General features: G+C 41.2%; 1 protein-coding gene across 1 annotated transcript; it reads left to right on the top strand.

Moving 5' to 3' along the window:
• Nucleotides 1-198: 198 nt before the first annotated feature.
• IRS4 (insulin receptor substrate 4) lies at nucleotides 199-16,821 on the top strand. The gene is made up of 2 exons (XM_045383412.3): nucleotides 199-4,165; nucleotides 14,238-16,821. Exons 1-2 carry the CDS (start codon nucleotides 418-420, stop codon nucleotides 14,240-14,242), a joined length of 3,753 nt encoding a protein of 1,250 aa, XP_045239347.1. The 5' UTR covers nucleotides 199-417; the 3' UTR covers nucleotides 14,243-16,821.
• Nucleotides 16,822-17,060: the final 239 nt, after the last annotated feature.

Below are 17,060 nucleotides of genomic sequence, written 5' to 3'. Positions count from 1 at the left end.
CGCCCGCTCATGCCTTCCTCGACTCCCGGGTAGAATCTGCTTGGCCAGAGAGCCCCGCCTCCTCCTCTTAGTCCTCTCTTGGCCCACAGGCCTGGAGATTCACCGGGAGGGTGTTGGCACAGCTGGAGGTGGCTCCGCCTCCCAAGCCCGCCGCCTCCTCCCTTGCACACCTCTACTGGTGGCCGCTCGCGCCCCTCCATTGCGCCGGTAGCAGGATCCGCAGCGGCCGCCGCGTGAGGCTTCGGTCACGTGTTGTTTTGCCCGCTGTCGTGCGCTTAGAGTGGAGTGGGCGGGGGCGCGGGCCAAGGCAGGAGGGGGCTGGGGCGGGCAAACGGGGGTAGACAGCCTCTTCCCTCAACCCTCCCTTTCCTGAATTCCCCCTCCTCCTCGCTCACCTTAAAACCATCGTGCATCACCATGGCGAGTTGCTCCTTCACTCGCGACCAAGCGACAAGAAGACTAAGAGGTGCAGCAGCGGCAGCAGCGGCAGCTCTAGCAGCAGTGGTGACCACCCCGCTTCTTTCCTCGGGAACCCCGACCGCACTCATTGGGACCGGGTCGTCTTGTCCGGGAGCCATGTGGCTCTCCACGGCCACTGGCTCCCGGTCAGACTCCGAGTCCGACGAGGAGGACCTCCCCGTCGGGGAGGAAGTCTGCAAACGCGGCTACCTGCGGAAACAGAAGCATGGGCACAGGCGCTACTTCGTGCTCAAACTCGAGACTGCTGACGCCCCAGCTCGCCTGGAATACTACGAAAATGCCAGGAAGTTCCGGCACAGTGTCCGCGCCGCGGCGGCTGCAGCAGCGGCGGCCGCCTCTGGCGCCGCGATCCCCCGGCTCATTCCACCGCGACGCGTGATCATCCTATACCAGTGCTTTTCCGTGAGCCAGAGAGCAGATGCAAGGTACCGACACCTCATTGCCCTTTTCACCCAGGACGAGTACTTCGCGATGGTGGCCGAGAACGAGTCGGAGCAGGAAAGCTGGTACTTGCTGCTCAGCCGCCTCATCCTCGAGAGCAAGCGCCGCCGCTGCGGCACGCTCCGCGCGCAGCCGGACGGAGAGCCGGCCGCGCTGGCGGCGGCAGCGGCAGCGGAGCCACCCTTCTATAAAGATGTGTGGCAGGTAATAGTCAAACCCAGGGGGCTGGGGCACAGAAAAGAGCTGAGCGGCGTGTTCCGGCTGTGTCTAACCGACGAGGAGGTTGTGTTTGTGAGACTGAACACCGAAGTGGCCAGCGTGGTCGTCCAGCTCCTGAGCATCCGTCGCTGTGGACACTCGGAGCAGTATTTCTTCTTGGAAGTAGGCAGGTCCACCGTCATCGGTCCGGGAGAGCTCTGGATGCAGGTCGATGACTGTGTGGTTGCCCAAAACATGCATGAGCTGTTTTTGGAGAAGATGAGAGCCTTGTGTGCAGACGAATACAGAGCCCGCTGCCGCAGCTACAGCATCAGCATCGGCGCCCACCTGTTAACCCTGCTGTCCGCTAGGAGGCACCTGGGCTTGCTGCCGCTCGAGCCGGGAGGCTGGCTCAGAAGGTCCCGCTTTGAGCAGTGTTGCCACCTCAGGGCCATCGGCGACGGGGAAGACGAGATGCTTTTCACCAGGCGTTTCCTAACACCCAGCGAGCCTGTGCCCCACTCCAGGCGAGGAAGACTGCACCTGCCCAGAGGGCGCAGGTCAAGGAGAGCGAGTTCAGTGCCGGCCAGCTTTTTTCACCGCTTAGCACCCAGCCCAGCACGTCCCCCGCACCCTGCAGAAGCCCCGAACAATGGAGCTTGCCTGTCTTCTGAAGTGTCTGGCTCTGGCTCTGGCAACTCTGGGGAGGAAGGCAATCCCCAGGGCAAAGAAGATCAGGAAGGAAGCGGAGGCGACTACATGCCCATGAACAATTGGGGCTCAGGAAATGGCCGGGGCTCAGGAGGTGGCCAGGGCTCAAGTGGCCAAGGCTCCAGTAGCCATAGCTCGGGAGGAAACCAGTGTTCAGGCGAGGGACAGGGATCCCGAAGTGGTCAGGGCTCAAGTGGTGGCCAGGGCTCAAATGGCCAGGGCTCAGGAGGAAACCAGTGCTCTGGAGATGGCCACAGCACCGCAGGTGGGCAAGGTTCAGGTGGTGGCCAGAGACCTGGAGGTGGGCATGGCTCAGGTGGTGGCAAGAACTCTGGAGGGGGCAAAGGCTCAGGAAGTGGGAAAGGATCCGATGCTGATGGTGAACGTGGAAAATCTCTGAAGAAAAGATCCTATTTTGGCAAATTAACTCAAAGCAAGCAACAGCACATGCCACCACCTCCACCACCTCCTCCTCCGCCCCCACCAGCTGGAGCAACTGGTGGAAAAGGGAAGTCTGGGGGAAGATTCCGACTTTATTTTTGTGCTGACAGAGGAGCCACAAAAGAGCGCAAAGAAGCCAAAGAAGTGAAAGATGCAGAGATCCCAGAAGGTGCAGCTCGAGGTCCCCACAGAGCCAGAGCTTTTGATGAAGATGAGGATGACCCATACGTGCCAATGAGGCCAGGGGTGGCTGCCCCTCTTGTAAGCTCCAGTGATTATATGCCAATGGCTCCTCAAAATGTCTCTGCTTCAAAAAAGCGCCACTCTCGATCCCCTTTTGAAGATTCAGGAGGGTACATGATGATGTTTCCCAGAGTGAGCCCACCACCTGCTCCCAGTCCTCCAAAAGCACCTGATACTAATAAAGAGGATGACTCAAAGGACAATGACAGTGAGAGTGACTACATGTTTATGGCTCCCGGAGCCGGTGCAATTCCAAAAAACCCCAGAAATCCTCAGGGTGGCTCTTCCTCCAAAAGTTGGAGCTCCTACTTCTCTCTACCAAACCCTTTTCAGAGCTCACCTTTGGGACAGAGTGACAACAGTGAGTATGTGCCAATGTTACCTGGAAAGTTCCTGGGGAGGGGCCTAGACAAAGAAGTCTCCTATAACTGGGGCCCCAAAGATGCAGCTTCAAAGCCTTCAGGTGAGGGATCATTCTCAAAGCCTGGAGATGGGGGATCACCTTCAAAGCCTTGGGATGATGGGTCCCTAAAGAATAAGGCTAAGAGACCTAACCGACTTTCTTTTATTACAAAAGGATATAAAATCAAGCCAAAACCACAAAAGCCCACACGTGAACAGAGAGAAGCTGACAGCTCTCCTGACTACGTCAACATCGACTTCGCTAAAAGAGAGAGCAATACACCAGCTCCCTCTACTCAAGGACTACCAGGTTCGTGGGGCATAATTGCTGACCCTAGACAGTCAGCCTTTTCTAATTATGTGAATGTTGAGTTTGGAGTACTATTTCCAAATCCAGCAAACGACTTCTCCGATCTTTTCAGAGCTATACCACGTGCCAACCCCTTATCTCTGGACAGTGCTAGGTGGCCACTTCCTCCCCTTCCCCTGAGTGCTACAGGTAGCAATGCTAATGAGGAAGAGGGTGACTACATTGAAGTAATTTTCAACTCAGCAATGACACCAGTCATGCCTCTTGCTGACAGTGCCATTCGCTACGATGCTGAAACAGGTCGAATCTATGTGGTCGACCCATTTTCTGAGTGCTGTATGGATATTTCTCTCTCCCCCAGCCGATGTTCTGAACCACCACCTGTAGCTAGGCTGCTGCAGGAGGAAGAGCAGGAGAGAAGACGCCCACAAAGTCGTTCTCAAAGTTTCTTTGCAGCAGCCAGAGCCGCTGTCTCTGCTTTTCCAACAGACAGCCTCGAGAGAGACCTTTCCCCATCCTCAGTCCCGGCGGTTACTTCGGCTGCAGAGCCGACTTTAGCGGTCAGCCAAGTTGTAGCTGCGGCCTCCGCGCTCGCCGTAGCCCGGGGCATCGGCGCAGCAGCCGCCGCTGCTGGATTTGACTCCGCCTCTGCCCGCTGGTTTCAACCTGTTGCTAATGCTGCTGATACCGAAGCAGTAAGGGGAGCCCAAGACGTTGCCGGTGGCTCGAACCCCGGAGCCCACAACCCATCTGCAAACCTTGCTAGAGGTGAGAACCAGGCTGGCGGGGCTGCCGCTGCAGCTGCTGCTCCCGAACCACCACCTCGCAGTCGCCGGGTGCCAAGACCCCCGGAGAGAGAAGATACTGACGACGACGACGACACTTACGTGAGAATGGATTTTACCAGACCTGATAACCAGTTCGACTCTCCCAAAAGAGGTCGGTAATTTTAGAATTAATTTCCCTAAAGAGAATGGTCATTGTCTAATGATTCGATGTGCTACAGTCTACAGTGTTAGGGATAATATTTCATTAACTGGTGCTATTCGACATGGAGGATAGAATTCAGTTTTAATTATTCACACAATGCCTTTTTGATCTTTGCAAAAATTTGTTTTTATCTAATCAATTTCTTTATCTGGACAGAACTGATTATCATTTAAACATTGGTTCTACTTTTTTAGGAGTAGTTAAAACGCAGACATATAACATAAGGATACTTTCAAACATCCTTCCTCATCATTTAATGATAATGTAAAGCAGGTGTCGTAAATTGGGTTCCACCAACTAATTTTCAAATCAACAATTAAAAGTTGCTCTTCTGCAAATGCCCATATTTAAGTGTGGGAATTTAATAAGAGCACAGACTATTAAGCAGTAACAATCAACTATTTGTGTTTGGGGAGGATATTTTTCTCCTCCGAAAGTTACTTTTTAAAGAGCAGTCATTGTTATGCTAGTTTGTTGTGATTTACCAAGAAAGTTAAATCTCAATTGTTAACGTGAATGTCTGGGGAGAACAAAACATAAACAATCCAAACCAAGAGGTGATTAAAAGAAGACAGTATTTGGCTCGGGAATATGTTTGTGTGTTGATTTTCTTTTTGTTTTTACACAGGATAAATTCCAGAAACCTTGAGTGTTCCTTTTCTCTGTCACTAGTAATGACAGGCAAGTCACATTTGCTGTGCCTCATTTTCTTCTTTTAACCCCCCACCCTTCCAAAAGAGGATGTGGTGACAACTTGATAAAGGATATGAATATTATTTCAAAGGCTTAAAAAGCAGTTAAAACTTTTAATTCGTATATCTTATGGGAAATCAAGGAAAGCAAGATAAGGCTGGAGGAAGACCTGACTCCAGGGGCAGCTTACCCTGGAATGGTGGAAGTTTTTAAAGGGCTACTTTTCCAAAGGAAGAAGTAAGAAAGAGTAGGAGCTGTCAGACTTGGAAACAAGACTTAGAGTAATTTTACTGTGTACAGTATTGTGCAGTGTTGTCATCAGTGTGTCTTGAAACATTTTCAAGAGATGATTGCAGAAGATGATGTCTCCATAGTCTCAACTGCCTTCCCTCTTTAGTAGAATATGCTTCTTTCCCAGTGAAGGGAAGGGATGGACCTCGGCAGTTTTCATTCCAGTAGTCAGTTTAGTGAAGATTTTTGCTTTGCTTGCTTTGTGGAATGCTTTTGTGATTGGATCTCTGCCCACTGTGCTTGATCAGGCAGAACAAGTCGGGGACTGATCACAACAGTCACCTAACAAGCTCCCTATTTAATGCAGGTGTAGCCCCCCCACATCCCCTTTCTCTCCTTGCTATAGAAAACTTGCCATACAAAAACTCACATTTGCAGCAGGGACACATTAAAGAGTGATCATTAAAACAACAAAAGGATGCTTTGGCTTGCCAAAAGATTCAATTCAGACCTCTTTTAAACTGTGAGTTCCCTCCCCAACACACACACATACACACACACACAAACACACATGATCACCACTGCTACCATAATCGTACATTTAAAATATATAATTTCATTTCCAAGACTTTAATCCATAATAAGATTTTCAAGAATAGATCTACTTTATTCTGCAGAATATACCTGAAAATTGATCTCAAGCTATTGTTCGAGTCTAACTATTGAAGACACCATTTATACTTTTGATGTAGATGATACATAGTTGCCTGTGTCCCTGTAGTACTTTCAAAAGGACCAGTTTTCATAGAGGTCTAAGAAGTTTAGGATTTAAAATAGTGAAATCTTACTGTTCCTCGAATAAATTCTGACTTCCAAGGAATACCTAGACACCATGATCATTATTTTAGCATAAATTACTGATTTATGACTTTGTAGCTATTTTGGGGATTTAACGTTCTGTAAATGCATTGTTTATTGAGGAAATTCCTAGCTTTATTGAGTGACTACAGCAAGGAAGTTCTATCTCACAGGGAGGCAGGTACTTAGGTTGAAATAAGAGAATCAACGTGGAAGCACTTTGGAATGTTAAAGCACTTTGCAAATGTAAGATATTTTTAGTGTCATTGGGTTAATACTGAAGTGAAATTTCGGCAGTTTAAACTGATTTAGTTTCTTGCAAAATAATTAGTCTTGAAAGTGATTCCTGCACATAATTTGCTGAAATACATGAAAGGAATGGTGGGGGTTGGGGGGGGTGGTGGTGGTGGTGGTAGTGGTGTTGATGGTGGTGAAACAAACCATTGTAGGAAATGACTTTGGTTACCATTTTAATGTAAATTGTATGGTAGAATGTTGTCTGTGAAGTGTTAAGAACAAGCTGAATGATTCTGATCCTTTTTTTAAATCATAAAGCTGTAGAATAATTTTCACTCATTCCTGATCTCTATTTTCCTGTCTAACATTAAAACAAAAACAATCGTGTTAGGAAACAAAAACATAACGCTTTGACAGAGGAACAAATACCGTCTTTGTTAGAAGTTATGTATTTCAAAAAGTCATTTTAATTGATGGCAAGTGCTTAGAATAGTGCCTGGCATACAGTAAGTACTATACATGAATTATTTTATAGCTATTGCCATTGTTATTGTTGCTACTGTTATTATTACATTTAGAAAAACAAACCTAAATTAAGATTCTCCATCTGAAAAGCTCACTTTTCAGTTAGTCTTTACTTGCATTTAAAATACTTTACATTATTGTTCAGAGTTGGGATCTTTATAGATTACCATTTAAGTGAGACTATAAATCTGTGAGACAGCTGTTCTCATGTAACACAAATTTAGTATATAATTCCATTTACCTGCAGTCACATTGCATATAAGTAAATGCCTTAAGGGAATTTACTTAAGTTGATTAGAAAGAAACACCCAGAAGTATAACCTTAGACATGACTGTATTAATAAATGAAATACTTTTTAATCATTTATTGAAGATGAAGTCTTCACATTTTAAACACATAGGTCATAGGCATTAGCATTTAGGAGAAGAATGTTGTTTCTTATGTAGTTTAGTTTGACTGTTAACCTATGTATGACTATTTGCTTCTTTTTCTACCTTACCTGATAGAGAATTCATAGTTCAAAATGACTTGAGGTGAACATTTTCCCGGTTTTTTATTCAAGAGTTGGGAGGATATAAAAGGGCAGCTCTAGGAGTTGTGAGAGAACCGGTCAGCCAAGTTAGTAATGTTATGATGGGCACTTGGTATTAAAAAGCAAAAAAAAAAAACTTTAGTAATTAATTAATTTTTGCGTGTTAGACACTGTTATCACCATGAAGCAATCTTATGCTTTTTTTGAGTGTACTACTGCCAAACTTGTTGCTATCAGTTATAGGCACTAAGAGCACATTGTTTTTATTCCATTGAACTTAATTATAATTTATTATAATAAAATTTCCATATAGCAGAAATTTCCCGGCTACCATTGATGGATCACTTATTTTAGGTAATATTCAACCCCTCAAAATTGGACAGTGTTTGGACTAATGAGGTATTTGACCTGTAACAATTAAAGAGGACCTCATTTAATTAAAGTTAACTAAAGTTGTTCACAATCATTATTCATTTGCATTCATTCTAAGAGTGATGTTTTCAGGGTAAAAATTTCAACTACTAGCAAAATACCTACTTCAAACAAGCACCAGAACTTTAATTAAGCACACCAGAATATCATACATGTATAAAAATTCAAACAAGATCTCTTACTTTCTTTTTCTCTCCCTAATCCCCTGTTTTGGGAACAAACTCAGGCTTCTCAGAGTGACCAAAAAAAAAAAAAAATTCCTGTGGGAATAGATGTGGCTGACGAGTGTAGGGAGAACTAAGGAATAGTTTATGTGATTTCAAAGGGTTTATTGTTAAATTGTCAAATTGTTGATTGAGGAAATGCTTTCCAGTTGCAGATTGCCTTATAGTTTTCAAAGCACATTCACATTCATTATTTTACTGATGGACGGTAAGTACTGGAAATGAAGCCCATGTTGAGAATTTTCCTGAGATCAAAAAGGTAAGTGGCAGAGCTGAAAATCTAACTCATACATCTGATTTCAAGTCCAGTGCTCCACCCAACACATGACACTTCCCTTTAATCAGGTGTGTAGTCTGTTATTTTCCCATTGGTGACAGATTATTACATGGGTAATGATTAGGAAAAAATTACAAGTTTGCTTTCACTTGATAGTAGCAAATTTTGTTGAAAGTAATTCATTCAGAGCATTATAACCGTGGACTACCTTCCAGGACTTGGGTAATTTTATTACATTGAACTGTTTGCCCTGGCTTTTAGAATAAAAGAATTTGACTTGTGCTGGAATTGAATGTTTTAAATCTGATCTGGGGAGGAGTTGGTTAATCTTTACTGCCCAAACACAAATAGTGTGTGTATCTATTTAGATCCCACAGAAACATGGAAAGGAAAGAAAGTAAATTGAGGGTGCATTCAGTAAATTTTCATTAATGCTCATTTCTTTAGAAGTTAGATTTCTTTGATTTTCCTAATAATTCATTGACATTTGGGAGTTATAGCAAAAAGTCTTTTCATTTAATTTCTTCCTTCATTATAAAGTTTGGTATTCTAATCTAAACCAGCACAGTAGGCAAAACAGGATAAAGTAAGACAGGTGGAAGAATAAGCAGTGTAGCAATAGACGTTCTTCATTTGTTTAAAAAGTAAACTTGCTTTTGGCAGTCAGGCAAGTAGATTTTAGAAGCCTTGAAAATCAAACTCTCTCCTTGGGACATAAAAATCCCTGTTTACAATTAAGTTCATTTTGATTTAGCACCTTTTTTAAGGCTTTAAGATTATGTAAAAATAGCCCAGACGTTTTATTGGCAGTATTGGAAAATAGCTTTTGTAAAATGCTTAATTAAAACCTTCAGTATATTTTCTCTAAGAGGTGCTGCCAGACTCTTAGATAGTGAGGATCGTTTACTAGAAAATGTTGCTTGGTCTTGAATGAGAAATGAGAAATTTAAAACACTGCTTTTTATAATAATGAAATAAATACATCACAATGCACTGAGTTTTTGCCATAACCATTACATTGCTGATTTTAAAGCTATTGATAAAATTGCCAAGAAAAATGTGCTTGCCATATGAACTTAAAATATATTCTCTAGCAATTCTGCATTGATTATTGGTAATGTAGCTACAGGTCTCACATTTCCACCTTATTTTGGAAAAGTAGATTCAACACTTGAGAAATAGGAATGTTTAAAGATGTTTCTAGTGTAAATTATATACTATTTTAGATTTGCATATTTAGAGGGTACCTTTCAACTTCTGGCTGAATAATTAATTCTTTTTAGAATGGAAAACGTACTCAAATACTTATTAAGTGAATGAGAAAGTTACTGCTATTTTCTCTTAGCTTCCTGATACCTCTTTCTTATTGGTTAGGGTTACATTGGTTGTGTTCTGTGAGTCTTACCCTCATGTGCCCTTTGCCAAACTTGTGCCCTTAAATTCGGGCAAACATGCCCTTTCCTGTTCTTTCGCTGGCTGAAAAGGAGAGGGCCACTGTGGGAGTCCTGCAGGGCCCATAGAGGGCTTACTTCTCCAGATGTTGATCACTCCCAGTACACAGGCTTCTTGCACTTAGCTTGCAGAGGCAACCTTCCTTGTGGGGATCCTTGTTGCACAGATCCAAGGCTGTGCTGCCTGCCCTACTGTCACTTGGCACAGAAGCAGCTGGGCTGATGTTTAAAGCTATTTTCATGGTTGGATTGATCACAATATGTGTGATGCTAGCCACACCTTCTGGATTTACCAAATATCTAGCTCCCTGTAAATTGTAGTCACTTTAGCTAGTTTTGACAATTTATATAATTTTTCTTTCTATGATTAATAATTTCCTACTTATAGACTTGAAACTTAGAGAGAATATCAGTGAAGTTTCTATCTCACGGTCTTGAAAATTGCTCACATGTGTACCTATGGGGCCCTTGAAAGTCTGACCAACAACTGTGATTTTTACTCTTGCTTTTTAAAGTGTTATGCCCCCAGTCTTGAAAGCATACCAACCTTGTCCTCGCACTTAAAGTCCTGTGCCCCCACTCACCTCCATGATGAAGTCCTTATTGTTGCTGCAGCTTTTACCATAGTTTCCCTTCCACTGTCACCCTGCCTTCGACTATTCCAGCTGGTTGAGTTTGGGGGACAAAATTCCTATTGCCATGGCTGGAAGACATATATTCCTGGAGTCTCAAACTGAAACTTCATATACATCTTCCCTCAGAAATGATGACTGGGTATAGTCAAAATAGTTCTCTGTTAGTTCAAGAGCTGCATAGGTTAAATATAGGCATATCTAGACAAAGCTATGAACCTGTCCACCATTAATTTATGACATTGTTTCTATAAGATAATTTATTCTGAGTTTCAACTAAACAGTGACCTTGAAATATGTTTTGTAAATTTGAAACGGCCTATATTAGAATTCTAGTAACTTGCATTCTTTAAGTTGGCAGTAACTGGGCAGCAGAGTGAAGTGTCCCATGTGTGTGTTGGGAGGTAGTGGAGAAGCTGACCTACCATGAAAATCCTGTAGCTGATCTCCATAGAGTTTGTATCCAGATACTCAAGACTGGAATATGCACATGCATAAGTGGCCCAGGGCCTGCTAACAAGGCGCAGATGTGAAACGAGTGAGCTGACCTTTGAGGAGCTAGGGGTTTACAAGTGTCATACATTTCCCTTACAGATTCCTTTGACCATTCTGTCCCAAAACTCTTGCCATTGTGGGAACAAAGGTGTTTCATCATCTGATCTATGAAGGAGATAATAGTCTGGTATAATTGTTGTTGTGAAGACTAGCTGCGATTATTAGTAATTTTTAGCCTTGAGCAATAAATAGCACTTAATTTTATCAAGTCCTAGAGAATCATCCTCCACTACAATCACAGGGCACAGAAAAGTATGATGATCTGTTCCTATTGAGGAAAAACAAACAAACAAACACCTACGTATACTCCAGAGACAATGCTAAGCTAAGTAATATAATTGCATTATTATACATTCATCTTTGGCATGTATGCTTCAATTTATCTTTATTTGCTTCCTTTTTTTTTTTTTTTTTTTTTTTTTTTTTTTTTTTTTTGTGCTTTACTTGCTTGCCCCTGCTTATGTGAGCTCCAGTTGATTGCAGGGATGCAGGGATAGCATGTTGTCTAATGAACAGAGTGAGAAATTTGCAAAAACCCTTGAAAACCATTTTTGAGCTCTAGGAAAATTGGAGTTGAAAAGATAACTAAGAGAATAAGGTTGCAGAAGGAGAAAAGAGAATGAGAGAATAACAATATATTGTTATAGGTTCACCTTTCTCTGAGCAGAGGAAATACTGCTCTTTCGGACTTCAAAATGTAGTAGAGGCATATTTACGATTCATATAAAGAGGTCTGAAATACCCTGGAGGAACTGCCTTCTTGGCTCGCCCTACAAATTTCCAGGGATATTGAAGTCATCTGTGCGTTATTAGCATGTTAAAGAGTAATGTTCAGATTTATATCATTATATAACTTGAAACAGAAAAGTTGACTTCATTTGTTTTTGAGAAAAAAATGTTCCCTGCCAGATTTTGGTAGGAGGAGTAGGGAAATATTTTGACTCATCAGAATCCACTGAGATTTTCTGTCTTATGGAGATAAATTACTTGAAGAGTATACCACCCATTAAAAGGGGTGAAATTAACTTGTTGTTTAAAAGACCTTTGATTAATTGGGAAAATAAGAATATACAATAAGGTAAGTATTTATAACCTGTCAGTATCAAATGGGAATAATACATCCAAAACAGACCACATTATTAAAAGCATCACCATTTACCTTTCTGATGATGAAATCACATAAAAATGAACGGGAGACAAATCTAAGGTATGACTGTTAGCCCTTTAATATTCATTTTGCAGACTGTTCACAATCAAGTTTTAATCTGGAATTGCTTTCCTTTGCCACCCAGCAAGCTTCTGAGTTGCTTCCTTACGCTGTTCTTTGGAATGTGCCCGGGGAATGTAAACTCATTTTAATATTGGCCTAAGTAAAATAGGATTATAAAGGCAAATCTGTGGCTCAGGTTCCCATAATGCATCTCAAAAGCAAGTTAAATTATTTTGGGATTATCCTGTTTTGGATAGCATTATTCCTTTCTACTAGCATAGTTAATCAAGAATTGACAAATGTATTTTGTAAAGTAAACATGAAATTACACAATTATTTGTCACTTTTTATTAAGTTATCAAGCATTCACTTAATGCTGGTGTAGGTGTTATAGGAAAGCAATGGCAATATGAATCAAATTTTAGTAGAGATTCTGTCATTTAAAAAAGGGAAAAAAGAAAGAAAAACAACTCCAATAACAGCAAATGTTCCTAATCTTAGTATAATGCCAATAGGGTAGTTATATGGAGCTTAATTTGCAGGTTTCTGGAAAAATATATATGAAATCCAGTGTATCATATAAGACAGCAAGAAGTCCCTTTTAAAGCACATGCAATGTGCTATATATGGACACATGAAGATATTTTTGGTACTAAAACAAAATAGTAAACTAAACTAGGTGAAATACCTTTCTAACCTTAAATATCTATCTTAAAATGTAGCTAATATCTGATAACACTCTGTAATACTGGTCTAGCCTAATTCTGCAGCAAATAACAGTTACTAATATGCAGTCTCACAGTTAACTGTGGTTATCACAGACTCCTTTCTTCCTGTGTACAACTAGATACATAAAATGTAAAATTTCCTAAACCCAAGGCTGACAGGAAAACTTAATATCTTTACTAATCTATGGCATTTTTTTGAGACAGGGCCTCACTCTGTCACCCAGGCTGGAGTGCAGTGGCGTGACAGGGTTTCATCATGTTGCCCAGGCTGTTCTTGAATTCCTAGCTTCAAGGGATCCACCTGCCTTGGCCTCCCAAAGTGCTGGGATTATAGGCATGAGCCACCATGGCTGGCATTTTTTTTAACCTTCTAATCTGCAAGAACAAACCTATACATTGAATCTTGATGAAGAGACACAAGTAGTAAGAGGGAAATGTACTCTTCCCACTCAGTGCTTTATCCAGCTGCAACTTTGTTACATTTTTAAAATCCTGGAGCCCAGGAGTCTGGGTGGGGCTGCAGTGAGCCATAATCATGCCACTGCTCTTCACCCTGGGTACCATAGTGAGACCTCATCTCTTTAAAAAAATTGTAAAACCTTTGATAAGAAAATGAATACTTAAAATGTATATTTCCAGTTTAATACACAATCTTGTACTTGAAGCCCACTCTGGAGGATGTTTTCCATGGATTCTTTTAGGATGTCTCAAATAAAATAGAATACTTGGTACTTTGTGGGGACCTGATCTTAAGGTAACACTGGCATCCTATAATCAATTTGCTGATCATTTATTCCTGTCCCTTCCCTGGTCCAGCACCTTCTTCTGTGTATCTGATCCACAGCCCCTGCCATACTCCCCATTATGCACCCACTCAAAAGCAGAAAGCCAAGAGAATAATGCTGGAACTTTTTTCTTTTATTAAACAGATGGGAATTTCAAGTCTCCTTTGCAGGTATGACTGTGTTCTATGAGAAGAAATTCAATGATTGAGTCTAGAGACCATCTCCAAGGCTGTACTTAAATCCTATGACTTGTGCCATATAACCTGGTGAAGGCATAGTCAAACATGTAGAAGAAGAAGAAAAAAATCTGTTTCTCTTCACAATGCCTGGCTCACTTGTGGGCTCCACTGGAAGAAAGTAGAACAGTGCACGCACGTGCAAAGATGCTGTCCACCAGAAATGTCAGAGTGGCAGCCTGGGGGCAAGAGGAATAACTGCCCTTGTGTCTTTGCCCAGCTGATATTCCTCACAGGCAGCCAGCAGAGTTGATTAACCATGTCCATGCCCAGGCAGTCTCCTCTATATATCTCTCAAAAACTTCTAGTTAGATTTTGTTTTGTGTTGTGTTGTTTTGTTTTAAAACAGGGTGGGGGTGACAGCTCTCCACATTAATTCTGCAAGTAACTTTTGTTTTATCATCTTTTTCCTAGAGTGATTATATTGCCGCAAAAACACATTTTAGAAGAAAAGTGATGCTTATGGAATTTTATCTTCATCTACTCCAGATCTGCCTAAAGGAAAGAAAACTCAGAGGCTTCTGAGTAGAAAGCAACCCAAATTTCTACAAGCCTACAAGTGGACTCTGGCAATTGAATGATCCTATTAATGCAGATCATTCGTACTGCTGCTTATGGATCCAGTGATTTCTAATTAACAATATTTACATTGTGCTTTGTTTTTGTTTTCTGGTATTCCTCCCCAATATGTCCCTTTGAAAGGGAACAGATACTATATGAGTGAGCATCTCATAACTCTTTCCCTCTTTAAAAAAAGTTACTTAGAATATGTATAAATTTGGTCAATGCTAATTTTAATAATGTAAAATATTTAGATTCAATTTTGAAGTTGAAAAACCTTTAAACCAGCACATAAAGAAAAAAAAGCTGTCATAATGGGAAGGTAGGTATGATCTGGAATCTTTTTTCCGAGTATTACACACACAAAACATTTCTTGATCAATGAATTAAATGTCAACTGAACTGATATCTTGATGGAACATTACCAATATTTTACAGGCAGGACTAAAGGGCGGATTATTTAAAGTTTTGCTCATTAGCAAAACTGCAATATTCTGCTCATGTTAAATGTCAATGAAACTGATACCCTGATTGAGCATTTCCAACATTTTAAAGGCAGAACTGAGAAACAGCTATTTGTTCACATACAACACTATGATGTTCTGCCTGAAAATCGACTGAGTATTTCCAAACCTACTATTTTTCATTTATTGTGAAACCTACATTTACCTCCTAAAAGAAGCAAGGCTCTTCAATTCCCAAGGCCCCTCCCTGCTTCTCTGGGCCTCTCCCCACTTTCAACCTCTATTCTACTTTTTCTTATTATTTCTCCATTTTCCCCAATGCACACTCTCCCTCCTATGCCCATGGCTACTATAAAGAGATCAGTTTCCCATATTCAAGAAATTAGTGTTTACTTATCAATATTCTGATGAAAACTTAAGCCAAAAGGAACCTCTTATAAGGCCTTGTTTCCTTCTGGATATTGAGCCAATATAAGATGTACCAAATTAAAAAAAAAAAATCAGAGCAAGCTCCTCCCCGTTCTATTTTTGCTTGCCTCTGATGTAAACTGAATTAAGATTTTAGGAACCTGGACCTTTGAGAACATGACACTAACAAGGTGGTGACCACAAGAATAGGTACAAAGGTCTTGAAGCTTGCTTAGAGCTTTGTTTCGTGGTGGCACACAAATCTTGGCTTGCTGTACCATCATTGGCAAACCTCATCATATCACAGATGGGTGTGAGTGTTTGAGTGTCTGTGTGTGTGTGAGCACTAGTGTGTGTGCGTATTCGTGTTTATGTACACCTTTGTGTACCTGTGTACATGTGATTGTAGATGTACCTGTTGTGTGTGAACTGTTAAAATGAAATTTGCTTCGCATTTAATGTGCAACTTTGAAGTAGTGTAATATTTATCTAAAGTTTTTCACTACTTGGTTTTGATGTCTTTGAATGTGTACTTCTATCTTCAAGCAAGCTTATATAGTACATGTTGCTAAACTAACTTTTCCAAAGAACCGAGCTGACTTCTGTTTTTCCTTGCCTACCAACCAAAGGGATGGTGGGCTCTTTTTTCCCCTTGTAAATTGTGCTGAGGAGAGGATGTGGCTACGAGATCTGTCATTGTTCCAGTTACTGGTCACTGCTAGGGCATCAACTTCTTCAGTTCCTTCAGACTCTTCTCTTTTTCCAACCTAATCAAATAACGCAGTGTGGCTTTTGTTCATTATGATAACAACGTGCTCTTTAGGCAGCCTTTTTTCAAGCCTTCTGTCACCATTTTATTTTCAAGTAAGTTAAGTAATAATTGTTCAGAATTGTGGGAAAAAAGATTACTTGGGGGAAAATGCTATATCACTTTATTTGCATATTAGGTTCAGAAGCTGCCAGCAGACAGGGTAAAGAGGGTACAGCACAGATGTAACAGTTGCTGAATAAATGAATGAGAAACCTCATACACAGTAGTATGTGTTATACAAATAGTAACAGGTACACATAGTCACAGGTACTGCATAACAAATGCAATCTTTTTGTCATTATTTATTAGTTTACAGACAATTAATTTATTCAGTATTATGCTGGAAGAATCTTTAAGGAATATGTTTACCAACATATCACTTACCTTCCAGCTATCAGTTCATGCTGCTGTTAAGAAAAAACGATGATGGAATTTTCTTTTTTTTTTTTTTTTTTGTGACCTCTACATTTAATTTGGTATCAGGCATAGTCACTTGGTCGTTAAAAACTGAAACTTTACAGTTCCACCAGCTAATTACATCTGCTATTTCTGCTTCACAGATATGTTTTGAGTTGCTTTGGCTTTGTCTTCCTTTGTAAATACTCTTGTACTTTCTTTTCTTTGTAAACATCTCGTTTGCGGTTTTGGGAGATGACTTTGCAACTGTGTATAGTGTTTATATATATATGTATATCTATATATATCTGACTTGCCTTTCCATAGAGCTACTCACAATAAATGTGTTCATGTAAATTATTCCTGTGGAGATTCATTTTTATTACTATTGTCTCTACTTTATTATAAATATATTTTCCTGCTTTGTAGTAGGATTGACTGCATTTTTCAGAATGAAACAAATGGGGTATTTTAGGGTTTGGGTTAAAGGTACTTTGCCTAGAAACATGAGGCTTTTCAATAGAGTCAGTAAAGTCAACTCTTGATTTTTCAAATGTGGAGGTGATACTAGTGTAGAGCAATTTATAAAATGACTTA

The sequence above is a fragment of the Macaca fascicularis genome, chromosome X (assembly GCF_037993035.2).
Source record: "Macaca fascicularis isolate 582-1 chromosome X, T2T-MFA8v1.1".
In the NCBI taxonomy this organism is placed as follows: domain Eukaryota; kingdom Metazoa; phylum Chordata; class Mammalia; order Primates; family Cercopithecidae; genus Macaca; species Macaca fascicularis.
The sequence above is the reverse complement of the archived record's forward strand: the minus strand, read 5'-3'. Positions and strand labels throughout refer to the sequence as shown.